This window comes from Amyelois transitella, chromosome 22 (assembly GCF_032362555.1).
Source record: "Amyelois transitella isolate CPQ chromosome 22, ilAmyTran1.1, whole genome shotgun sequence".
NCBI lineage: Eukaryota > Metazoa > Arthropoda > Insecta > Lepidoptera > Pyralidae > Amyelois > Amyelois transitella.
The window spans coordinates 6,225,643-6,239,265 of record NC_083525.1 but is presented as its reverse complement, the minus strand read 5'-3'; the positions used below and the strand labels follow the sequence as shown (position 1 = coordinate 6,239,265).

At 36.7% G+C, this 13,623-nt stretch overlaps 1 protein-coding gene across 1 annotated transcript; it reads right to left on the bottom strand.

Annotated features, from left to right (window-relative positions):
- Positions 1-8: 8 nt before the first annotated feature.
- On the bottom strand, positions 9-12,507 carry LOC106129857 (neo-calmodulin). The gene is made up of 8 exons (XM_060950521.1): positions 12,443-12,507; positions 9,369-9,487; positions 8,198-8,301; positions 2,978-3,123; positions 2,281-2,424; positions 1,846-2,055; positions 1,670-1,726; positions 9-1,287 (listed from the first exon to the last, which is right to left on the bottom strand). The coding sequence occupies exons 2-8, from the start codon at positions 9,369-9,371 to the stop codon at positions 1,178-1,180; spliced, it is 774 nt and encodes a 257-aa protein (XP_060806504.1). The 5' UTR covers positions 9,372-9,487; positions 12,443-12,507; the 3' UTR covers positions 9-1,177.
- Between the last annotated feature and the right edge of the window lie 1,116 nt (positions 12,508-13,623).

Sequence of the window (13,623 nt, the reverse complement as noted above, 5' to 3'; positions counted from 1 at the left end):
AACAAAGAGGTAAATACGCGAGGTCTATTATTTTATAAAAGAATAAAGAGTAAATTTATAACTCATGTCTTGTAACATTTATTGTTAATTTATAGAATTAATATATTGTCCATAAAAGTAAAACTCTTAAGATATATTAATTTTCATGATAAATTTAAAAGGTAGTATATCGTTTAATTATGAATTATTTGTTTTTTTTATTAATATTTTTTCGTGAATAATAAAATTTTAAAATCTACTAGCAAATATTGCGCAATATGAATTCTTGATATGCGAATCTTCATAATAATTAAGTAGATTAAATGGTCCTGATTTATCAATATATTTCTAAATAGATATATGAATAGAAGATATAATTATCTTATGATCCATCATACAAGTTTGAAGCACAACCAGATAATTTCATACAATTGTAGTGACTTCGATACGTCTAACAATCACATGCAGTCGTTTGCATACACGTCAAGATTCATCGACGAAACTAAGCACATATTTCTCAATCTTTAAAATTCTTACTGATGAAAGAAATCCTTAGAAACTAGGGTTCCATAATAAATATAATAGTTCTAGCATACAGTACTAGGTATTAGTCGGTACTGGGAGTCATTCGCAAGTATTTAAAATGTAATAACATTATTAATAAAATGTAATTATAATTCGTTAAATTCACAAAATTCCGAATATTCATAAGCAATGTACATTCGCGAATGTTTTATCGAAATGTTTTTATCGTTAAAAGTTTATGCTTCACTGAAAAAACAATTGATCATAACAGTTCAAATAATATGTAACATTTGTTTTCAAATAATTTTACTGTTGATGATGCACATTCCTATAAATCATGCAATTAAATTTTAAATAGATGGAAAAATACAACTTTTCTGCTGTTCCTATAAATGTTACAGAAGGCGAATTAAAAGTTAAGAGTGATACGCATAACTTTCAAATTTAAATCTCTCTAAGATTATTGCAAATTATTTACTCTTCAATCAGCAATATCTTTATACGCGCTAAAAAGATATATTCCACCACTAGACTCTTTACCTAGCTTTAAGTAGTACGTTAATATAAACCAAAGCCGGGTGCAGCCAGGTTTATCTGCAATCGACTGTCATGGCAATCAAACAAGGTTAATACTTAGGATCAGTGAAGCACAAACAATTAGTCTACATTAAATTTAGTTAGCGATGATAGTTCGTTGTATCAAGATGTCTGCAGCCTCCGTGGCGTCCTCGTCGTCTTCATCGTCACACGCGTCTTCTGGCTCGCCCAGGGCGCGGACAAACTCTGGAAGCAAAACAAGCTTTGAACCAACCAAGAATATACCAACGACCAAGAATAATAAGGTTCGATTACTCTCTTTGCCATGATGATGAAGAATGTGTTTTAAACAGCTACCTGTCTTAGAGAAAACCGCGTTATGAAAAAAAGATTAGAACAAATACAAATTCCTTAGGGTAACTCTAATTAAATTTTTACTCTTTGCCACCATGCTTCAGGCGCGAAGACTACCAAAGTAACGAGTTTTGGGTGGGTTTTGGTCGTGTAAAATTTCGATTAATTCAATGTGATCTGCAGGATCAATACATTTTTATTTATGAAAACAGGTTACAATGATGTTACATATGATTATATTTTAGTGGTATTATATTCATTGATAGGTACTTACCTAAAAAGTCTATACGCCCATCTCCGTCCGAATCTACTTCTTTGATCATGTCCTCAACTGAAAATAATACAAAAGGTTATTGTGAAGCTGACAAAATCAACTTAACCAACAAGAAGAATACCTTGGTTTCAGGCAAAACCGTTACCACCACGCCTGAAGAATCAAGAGATACTCACTCTCTTCCTCAGACAGGTCTTCCCCCAAACATTGCAGCACGGCGCGCAGGTCTGACGCACAAATGTACCCTCTGTTGTGTTTGTCAAACACTCTGAACGCGTCCCGTAGTTCCCTCTCCTCCTGCTCCGCGGATGTGGTGGCGCCACCAGCACCAGACATGGATTTAGAGAGGATGCTGACGAATTCTTCGAAGCTTACGTTGCCGTCGCCTGAAGATAAAAGAAAGCGAGAAGGGGTTACATACCTATGGTATAAAATGTATAGAATTTGATCTGAGGAAGCTTGGTGTGCCAGTGAAAAAGGACAGGTTGGATATAATGTACCTAATCATGTCAAACAGATAAGGCCTACTCTCACGGGTTGCCCTCGGCTCACATTGCCAAGCTTGTGAAATATTTTTACATCCTACTGAAACGTTTTGGCTGTGCTCTTACCATCACTGTCCACTTCTTGCAGCATGTCCTGCAGCTCTTCGACCCTTGCGAACTGGCCTAGACTCCTCATCACCCGTCCCAGTTCCTCCTTCGTGATGGTACCATCTCCGTCCTTGTCGAACAGGCGGAAGGCTTCGCGGAACTCTGGAATTTTTTGACAGATCATTAAGACTTCGATGTGAATGTTGTGAAAACATTCGATATTACCCACTAAATTACCTGCTCAATTCTTACACTTCTTGGGTTCTTATAACTGACACAACGATAACGCGACAAGTCAATTTCTAACTATAGTAAAAATAGATGTGAAAATTATGAAAGTAAAACCAGTACACAATCTCGCCAAATCGTCAAAGTTAGCTGATGGAAGAATGCAATCAATAACGCCCCTTGATCAGGGGTAGGCTGAGACTTTATCTTTCCACTTGCCATTCCTGCATACTTCTTACGCTTTATCCAAATTCGTAACTCTTTACGCAAACTCGTCGGTTAATGGTAAATACTCTTGCCATAACCTTTCGCAAAAATATCTCCAATTTGATCAACACACGTTCGTCTAAGCCTTCTCCTTCCAAAGACGTTTTAATCCAGTTATTACCACTGGCTTTGTCACCACTGAGGATTAATGGGTCAAAATAATCCCAAAGCTAAAGGTGAGTCGCTTCGACTCTGCGCCATTACAAATTGAGTCAGCTACCTTTCATCTGAGTCCTGGTAATGCCAGTGGTCTCGTCGACGATGGAAGCCTTTCTATCCAGAGTAGTGTCCGCCGCGGGCTTCAGGAAGGTCACTTGACGGGGTTGCTGCTGTCTGGATGGTGTGATCGATCGGTCTGAGATCACGCTGTAAAATTTATACATTTAAGTCTTTTAGGGTACCTACCTTAATATACCTATGTTTAGAATAGAATAGATTTATTTTCAAAATCGTATACAAGGTATCACTTATTGATGTCACATCACTTAAATCTAATTATAACTAACTACTACCGCTTCCAAAGCCCATGTGCATGAACAAGCGGCGGAACAAACTACACTGCAGCATTTTCATCGGACGTCAATTTTTCTAAAACATAGATTTGCGTAACATTCAAAGTAATGTCTTAACAAGCACGCACGTTTTTATTAAATACGGCGGGCAACAATTCATACTTTAATCGTAGGTGGTTAAAATTACTCTTATGAAATTTGGATAGGTAGTCGTGAACATGACCTTTCAGTGTTATGAAGACTTAGATCTGTCTAGCTCGTAAGGGATAAAGACGTGATTATATGTTTGTACGGAGATTTGGTAGTCTGCAATATTTTTTTTTTCGGCCTATAATTTTATGCATTTAAAAAACAATTTCTAGTACCGTGCACAATAAGTATAATATATTAAAATAAAAAGTTATATCATCCGTACACAAAGTTCCAGCTCAGAATATTTGCATATCACTCAAACTTGGAATGGGTTTACAAGAATTCAATTTAAATTTTTATCAGCCGGGCTCCATATAAAGAACGGTCAGATCAAACAAAGCCCCTACTATATGCAAAGTGGATGCTTATACAAGAGTCCGCCCATGTCTCCGCCCGCGAAAAACGAACAATTCCATTAGCTCCCGTTCCCGCGAGTATTTCTAGTGATCTACGATTTGTATAGGTAACTCATTAAAATATGTATGTATGCCAATATGTTGCCCAAATTGAATAGCTATACAACATAAAAAGTTTCAATCAAATCGGTTCAGTAGTTGCGGAGTTAGCGTGTGCAAACAAACAGATATTTATACCGACAAACAGTTAAGACCTTTTTCAAATAATAATAATTTTCGTTTGTCAATCGTGATCCCAAGACCCACAAACCAGATAAGGACTATTTTAGTACAAATTTTAATCTTGAGTTACGTCTGCAAAGAAATTCGCTCCGAAGAATAAATTCTGTTTAATGATAACGAAGACTCAGCCACCTTCTTCAGACTTTATTATTATTCCTTTGGACTTGGAACGTCACGTTCTGTGGCGTAAAAAAGTTTTGCAGTAAAAGCTCGTTTGATATAGGTTAAGTAGGAATTAACTTAAAATGTTTTCTCCTGGGCTCTGTATTTTTGTGGTTCTGCGTACTTCGTATTAAAACGAAGATCCAATGTTCCATACGATTAATTTATTTGCCTTATGGAGAAAAGTGAAATAACTTTTAAGAAGTTACAAAATGCTTCTTCATACATACATATTCACATCTATATCCCTCGCGAGGTAGACTGAGCCAACAGTTGCGAAAAGACTGATAGACTACGTTCAGCTGTTTGGCTCAATGATAGAATTGAAATTCAAATAGTGACAGGTTGCTAGCCCAGCGCCTAAAAGAAGAAGCCTAAGTTTATAAGCCTATCCCTTATTCGCCTATTACGAAAGCCATGGGAAAGAGGTAGAGTGGTCCAATTTTTTATTTCTATTGGTGCCGAGAACCACATATATAATGTATATAGATTCAAACACAATCATTATGTACGTCTAAATTTCCGTTGAAAATATAAAAAGCATTACAAACTAAATTACCTAAAAATACTTATATGCTACGCCACAGCTTACTGCCAGATGAGATTTATCATAAAAACAGCTTAGCATTTAATCTAAATCCTACTTATAATAAAACAAACATTGTACCCTGTACGGAAGTTCAAAGTATCAATCTTTTATTTGTACCCTCACTGTGCATTTGTACTTTGAACATGTACTTTGTACTCACCAATATTTGATAGCAAGAAAACCTTTTACTAAACAATATTTAAATTGCTATAGTTAATGAGAATGCCTGAAGTAGAATAAAATTAAATTTTATTCTATGCTATAAAATAGAGTTAGTAGTAAAGGAACTATATACGAGTATGTCGACTCAGTGACACGGGTAAAAAATCTGCATTCTTGAAGTAGTAACGTATTTTTTCTTTGTTTCGCGATGCCTACAAGGCTAGGTTAACCTAAGATCTCGTCTTGCTCAACATTAAGCAGGTTGTGGACAAACATACACATAGTCACGTCTATATCCCTTGCGGGGTAGACAGAGACAACAGCGGAAAAACCTAAAGGCCGCGTTTAGATGAATGACTTTATGATGGAATTGAGATTCAAATTGTGACAGGTTTCTAGCCAATCGCCTACAAGAGGAATCCTAAGTTTATAACCACGTCCCAATGTATTTTACACAGTAAAATTTTAACACTAAAAAATACTCGGGTTACACAGAGACATTATAGGCAAAGACGTTTATAAATGCGTTTGTTACGCTTTTATGGCTAGACCGCTGGACCGATATTTTGCAAAATCGCTTTTACCTAATAGCTGACAGTATTTAAGAAAACGAATACTTATTCAAAATAGATATATACATCGGTAATAAGTAGGTACAAGTTAAAATCCTGCATTGAAAGCTGTTTCGGTCGACATGTGTTATTGATTAATCCCGTCTTTGTCTTGGCAACATACGAGGGGATTAGGAGATATATCGTCTCAAATAGATTAACAATTTAACGACCAATTTGAACCTTAACGCTGTGGAAATGAAGACCAATGTTGTATGTGCTTAATTTAGAAATGATTCCCTTTGTATATGTAACTTTTGCTTCGCTACCGTATAATAGTGATTATGGTATCACTTTATACTAACTTTTACCTGGGACTTTGCTCCCGTGGGAATTTCCAGAAAAAAAATTATATGACTATGTTATACCTAAGGGTCTATTATATGTTATACCAAATTTTATCAAAATATGTTCAATCCTTTTTGCGTTTGTTTATTACAACCATACAAATCTTTTTTCTTTTAGTGTGAATGTGGATAAGAGGGGTCAAAGTTGCCAAGTCAAATCTACTATTTCGCAAGAGCAATCTATCTTTAGGTGTAGGTTTCCTGATCCTTGAAGCTGATGTATCAAATCTAATCAATAGTATGATTTTATGGAAGATAAAAAAGGTCGAAATTGATGGTGCAGCTTGAACGAATCACATGAAAGTTTCTTTATATTTATCCCGAAATTGCATAAGTGAAAATATCCTCCATTCAATTTCCGCACATTTTTCTTAAATTACCTCCCATTCATCACCCCTGGCCGCCACAACACCCGCAACCATAGGCCGGTTTCAGAGTGTCTGTGAAACGAGTATCGCGTTTTCTTGCAAAGTGCAGGGCATTGGCAACGTTGACCAACTGAACTGCGTAACTCAAACGGGGCTATTATATCTAATGTCATTGTAAGCATAATCGTGTGGACGGCTCCGAACAAATGCGTGAGTGTGACAACAGCCTGATTTTAGAGTTAAGCGTTTAAATCGCCTGGACGCGCGCGTTGATAACATTAGATCTTAGCCGGGTTTCAAAGTAATTTAATTCACAAGCGTCCACGCTGACAAGTGCCGCGCGCGGTTTCACATCTGTCCACACGCTTTTTAAAACGCGCCGGTTAACTGCGCGTCTTGTGGCGACACTCTAAACACAGCCTTACTCTTTGCGCATTCCCGCTTTTTGGCAGCTAGGAAATGTGCAATCAAATTTTATGAGGTTAGAAAGTTTTGTTTTCTGTAATTTTCTGTACGTTCTGGTGAAAGGTCAAGTCGAGAGTAGCTACGCTCGACCGACGCGCTGGATGTTTGTAAATATTGCAAAAGAACAACATATAATCACATGTTTATCCCTTACGGGGTAAATAGAAGCAACAATTTAGAAAAGCTTGCAGGCCACGTTCAGCTGTTCGACATTCAAATAGAAAAAGTTAGCAGGAATAAAAATGCCTATGTGATGACTACCTATCCCTCCGCGAAGAAGGTATACGAGTATGTATAGCTAAATTATACATAGATCAATCTTTCCTTTGACTCAAAATATTTCAATATCTTTGGCTTACAAAGGGCATACGAATTCAAAGGGTAGATAGTAAAGGAATGACTTTGAATTTGTTTGCGATCAAGGACGAAAGAGATTGAAAGATGTTTGAATATAAATTGAACAAACGAAGTCTTTAGTTCATATGATCGAATATATCTATTTTTAATATATTCTACATGAGATTTAATTGACATCAGAATAGCAAAGACATCAAACACAATGTTTATTTATTCAATGAAAAATATATAAAAATATATAGTGGTAGTGTTATTTGAAACCAGTCCCGATAACGATTCAGGTAGGCACCTATACTTCTCTGCCACCGATGGCCCTTCTACAAATAAAAACAATAGACTTACCTTAAATGATATTCAAACATTTCGCCGTATTTATAGGACAGTTCCAATCGCAAATTGATTTAATTTTACCTGCTTACATCGTCATGAGATATGAAGAGTTGATAACTGTATGAACTAAAGGGCATCGTTCGTATCTGACAAGGGTCTTATGACCCTTGAGCATGACCTTATTAAGCTATTGCTTTAATTTTCTTCTTTTGCTGAATATTTGCCTTCGTTAGATTGTAGGAACGTCTTCCATCCCAGGAGCCCATGAACACCGTCTAAATTGGGTGAGTAAGGGAATATAATACCCAGCCACTCTTTTTTGACCTCCGTGAACCGTTCAAGAGAACACAGCTCTGGTCAAAGCCATTTTCGAGTAGAAATGTGCAATTACGCAAGACTATTTATCACAGAACAGCTGTCTATATTACATTGGTCTTATCTTTCTGAAGGACTGAGAGAAAATAAAGAGTAGTGTCGTCAGCTGGGCCCAAGTCAGCTCAATTACACTTCTGCTTGTTTGTCGAGCCTAGAAGTAAATATTATATTTATCTTAAAATTCTTACCTCTCAGAAGGACTAAGAGCCAGCGCGGGCGGCTCTCTGCTGTTAGGTCGAGTGGTGTCGTCAGGGGGGCCCGGCTCACCCCCGCTGCTGCTTGTTTGTCAAGTCTAGAAGTAAACATTATTATATTTATCTTAAAATTCTTACCTCTCAGAAGGACTGAGAGCCAGCGCGGGCGGCTCTCTGCTGTTAGGTCGAGTGGTGTCGTCAGGGGGGCCCGGCTCACCCCCGCTGCTGCTTGTTTGTCGAGTCTAGAATAAATATTATTTTTATGCGTGTGACAGGCAACCTATGGTGAGTCAATAATACTAATTGAAAGTATCCTACAATACGAATCTAACTTTCGCCAGCATGAAAGGTATCATAATATGTTCTTCTCCGTACTCCACATAACACATAAGTATGCAACATTTCATGAAGATCGGTTCAGTGATTTATATTTGTATGGATTATAAAACCATAAAAGTTTAAAAGTTTCGAAGCTTTATTTGGGAATATTTTAGACAATAAATATGCTGCGCTAAGGACTTTTTTAGAGTCTACGAAATAGCTACAACTATGCTACGGCGCTACGCATATGCTACGACGAAGCTACGCGCTACGAAGTCTACGACACTTTTTTCTCAAGAGATATCTCCATTGCCCGCAAACCGTACATAAGTGAATATATAGACATACATTTAAACAAGTCTCTTGCGGGAAAGACAGAGCCTTGAAAAGACTGAAAGGCCACGTTCAGCTTAAGGTTCTATTATGGAACCGTGACTCAAATAGTGACAGGTTGCAAATCCAGCGCCTACAAGAAGAGTCCCAAGTTTATAAAAGAGTACGATTATATAAATGTATCTCCAGGAGAAAATATTCTTATTCTATTACTACTGGTACTCGCCATAGATCTTCTGTTATTATCTCTACTGACATTTCTCATTAGCGGAGATCAGAGATAGTCCGAGATAAATAATTTTTTGGCCATCGCTTGTTAATCAGAAACTTCCTTACGATAATGTAATTTGTTTCACACTTTCCTATGAATGGTTAGAAGTATTTTTAGTGAAGCTGTTATATTTATTGTATTATTCATTAATTCATTTAATCACGTCTATATCCCTTGCGGGGTAGACAGACCCAGCAGTCCTCGGGCTTCTCCCAGCGTGAAGAGGGTGATGTAACCAGGACTATAGCCAAAAGGAAGAAGATATAAGCATCAACTTATCAAGCCGTCTTGCTTACCATCAAACAGATTGAAATAGAACACATTAAAGTCTCTATATATATAAAAAGTAACCAACCAGTATTTCTCAGCCACCAAGAAACTCACCATGATGCCTTTGAGCTGATTCACCAGAGGTGAATCAGCGAAGAAGTTGTTCACCGCGGAGAATATGTTTGTGGGTGCGCTCGTCTCGGGACGGCAGGCTCCCGCGCCCGCCAGAGGTGCTGCAACAAACAGACCTTGCTTATCTTATCTATATATATATATATATATATATATATATATATATATATATATATCTAAAAGCGAAAAACAGTCACTCACTGATAACGAAATCTCAAAACCTACAGAGCCTATAAAAATGGAATTTGAACGTCCGCTAAGAAAGATTTTGAGAAATTCCCGCAGGAACGGAAGTAAACGGGATTTTTCGTATCACACGGGCGTTCTCTTAGTAGTTATCACACAGCACTGGATGAATATGCCTGTTTCCTTAGTTGCTTTTTACGACATCACTCACAATGCTATTAACACTTTGCGGCGCGGATCTGTTATAGCAGTACTCGCTAAAATTCGAAAATTGACAGTACGGCATATGCTGTCTCTAAAAAAGATGGTATAAACGGAGCTACGGTGATAACCGAGCCATGACTATAGAATCATCGTATAGGCCAAGATTTACTGGCAATCTTTGATCTACTCAACTTTCGCTACCGTCAAAATTAAGTATTAAAAAAAAACTCAAAACATACCTAAACGCAAACACCGGAGTGTCATACACGTCATAACCGCTCCGCGGCTATAGCCGTAGTTTTTCGAGTACAATATATTTTGTACTATTATAACAGTACGGTTATGTCCGTGATGAAATTTGTATAGAATTTTTGGCGTCATTTCATAAAATTGTTAGGTCGAACTTCCGCATTTTTTCAAAAATTAATAATACAAGAGTTGTTGCTGAAGACTTTTAGTAGCCATGTTACTGATACTTGGCTGTTTTTATGTGGGTCTTAGCAAATAAATTAATTAAATAACACACTTATGTACACAAATAATAGATTCCAATAAGTATTCCATGTAATCGTAGCGAACTAACACATAATATTTGTAGAACAAATAGGTACCTACCTACCTACGTAAAGTAAACAAAGTTCAATTTGATCGAACCCATTCCACGTCCGGCGGGAAATAATATTCGCTTTTACGATTTATATTTGATTTTCACAATTCCCTTTTGGCCTTTGACAAACACGGTCTCGAGTTTACCCTTTTTTACGGGACTGTTCAAACAAAGGTACGTAATGTAATGTTATAGCATTTTTTTTTTGCAATGTTTGTTTCCTTGCCGGTCTTGTTATAAAGAAACATGTCAGTGTCTCCAGCCAGACGGTTCTTTCTCTTCAAGCCCACGTTGTAAGGCTTGTAGGCTTATAATGACATGTGATACTTTTATAGAGATGGGCGAGCAAGCTGTGTCTATAATTGAATCTCAATTCTATCATTTAGCCTTTAAGCTAAAAGTGGACTTCGAGTCTTGTGTCTATTTGATATCTTTACTAAGTTGATATATGCTTGATACATATACATATATAATCACATCTTTATACCTTACAGTAGTAGTCAGAGCCAGCGCGAAAAGACTTGAAGGACACGTTCAGCTATATGGCTCAACGGTAAATTGAGATTCGAATAGTGACAGTTAGCTAAGCAGCTAGCCCATCGTATAAAACATCCCAAAATTTTCTAACGGGAAACGTTAGTTGATTTTTACAATCTGTACGGAGAAAAACAGCGAGTACACACTGTGTTTTTCTTCTCTACCAGACCATCTATCTAATAAGAAATATTTAGTAGTGTTAAATACAATTTTGTATACAGAAGCCATCTCAGAATGCAGATTAATCTTTATTCTGAGGTGGTCATGTTTATTTTGCTTATTAACTAGGAAATAAAAGAGTTCCGTTTCACTGAACTTGTTCAGTAAACGATCATTATTTTTGTATCAATCTCTCAATGATAATAGGATCCGTTCGACTTTACAGTGAATGGAGGCTACGATGAATAGGGAGGAGTGATAAATAGATCTCTAAACAATTTTAAGACAGCTTAAATTAAACAATCTTTTGGGGAATGTTAAAAGATATTCAATCAATTTTAAGAACAGCAAAATTTCATAGAGTTTTTTAATACAATTTTAAGTAGAATTTGTATTCATTGTATGTATATGCAAATGAAACTAACCAACAAACATTAAAGACAATCCTGAGAGGGTTTAAATCTGAGTATATTTTATACAGCGTAGGTTTGGATTTGTCTTTCATTTGCAAATGATCGAAACCCAATCTGACTTTCTATGATAAGTAATTAATTACTTAAAAATAATGTATAAAGTTCAGTTTTTGACGCTATAAAACAAATGTATAACCGTAGATATAAACTCATAGATGATTTCTATATGACATACATACATATGGTCACGTCTATATCCCTTGCGTTTTTAAGCCTATTTCTTAGTCGCTTTTTACGACATCCATGGGGAAAGAGATGGAGTGATCCTATTCTTTTTTGTATTGGTACCGGGAACCACACGGCAATTGATTTCTTTACTCTGAAAAAATCTATCAAAAAACATAGAGAGGTATCATATGAAAAATAAATTACTAATATTGGTATAGGTATACATAGTTACGAATTCGGTTGCCTGAATGTATGTTTTCTCCAACATTTGACTCATCTCAGTTTCTTTCACCAATCAATTTATTGCACATAACTCAGAAAAGAATCATTGGTACATGACCAAGGTAATATTTGAACCTTTGCCACTGTGCATCACCCTTTTTTAATCTTTCACTTTAACCGTTCGATCACCGACGCTCTCAAAAGGTAAATAATTATAACATACGTATAAATTACGATCATACATCGTAGAAGTACGAGTTAACGAGTAACCGACTGAATAAACGTTTGAAAGTCGATATGAAATCAAGCTTTACGGCAGCTATCTGTATGATCATACTACAATAATATACCTTACTATTGATATTAACATATAGTTGCATTAGAAACTCGTTCTTTCGCGATTTCAGCCACGCCTGAGCAGATTTTAAAAACAATATAGTAACGTAGGTATTATTTATATAATAAAATAATGAACATAGTGTAAACAAAGGTGTTCTTACCTGAGATATCGTTTGAATACCAGCGAAGGCTGTGAAAGCAAACGTGCTCCTGCTTTTAGGTCTGGATACCAACTGAAAGGATGCTGGAACTGTGTCGTGGGGACTGCGCATGCGTATCTTACGGCGAATAAAGCAGAGTTTCGTTGCTGCTAAATTAATGTTATTTCACGTAGATACATACTTACATTTTAACACGCCTTCACGGGTAGACTGTCTCGCAAAGACTGAGAGGCACGTTACGATGCGATGGAATTGAGATTCAAATAGGGAGAGGGTTGCTAGCAACCCTCTTCCTATTCATTCCATCGCCTAAAAAAAGAATCCCAAATTAACTACCATATGCCTTAGTCGACTTTTACTACATCCATTGGAAAGAGAAGGTTAGGTTTTTTAAAATGTCGGAAGACCCACGCCGCCTGTACTTATTTGATAGCCTGCAAAAAATTAAATTGATACTTTTAACTTAACTTGATGCTACTAGATGAGAGACCAGGACGACTTCGACATCTCTTTTAGTGGATGGTATGCAATGCTACGGATAGACCTATTTGGAAGGAGAATTAAGGCCTTTTGTCCGTCATTAGGATACAGGTAAAATCAATGCCTGCAAATGCAATGCAATATATGTAATGCTATAATGTTCGCTACCCACCTGGGTCTTATTTAAAACGACAAAAGAATAGTCGAATCATGTGTTATACTAGAAACGAGGTTTGAAAATTTGTGTGCACCAACGGAAACTACCCTTTAACGGCTCTAAAACAATGTACAGCAGTAAAATAGGTACAAGCATCTACTTCTTAATAAATGCCATTTCGTTGGATTTATGTTCGAGAGGTCTGTCTGAAGTGTTGTAACCTTAATTTACACGATACTTTGAAAACATCCGAAGAGCTAATAAAAAAATATATTACTGGTTCGGTAGCGGATTTCTTACATACACACATATATGTAGTTATGTATATATCCCTTGCCGGGTAGACAGAGCCAACAGTCTTGAAAAGACTGAAAGCCACGTTCAACTGTATGGCTAAATGATAGAATTGCGATTCAAATAGTGACAGGTTGCTAGCCCATCGCCTACAAGAAGTACCTTAAGTTTATTAGCGTTTCCCTTAGTCGCCTTTTACGTCTCCACGAAATGGTGTGGTTCTTTTTTAAAATGACGGTAACCACACGGC

Excerpts from the sequence above, each read along its gene's own strand:
- LOC106129857 (XM_060950521.1), bottom strand. Across the intron at positions 3,124-8,197 it reads GCTCTCAGTCCTTCTGAGAG|CGTGATCTCAGACCGATCGA; the intron begins GTAAGAATTTTA and ends TAAATTTTACAG. Across the intron at positions 2,056-2,280 it reads GCAAGAAGTGGACAGTGATG|GCGACGGCAACGTAAGCTTC; the intron begins GTAAGAGCACAG and ends TTTTATCTTCAG.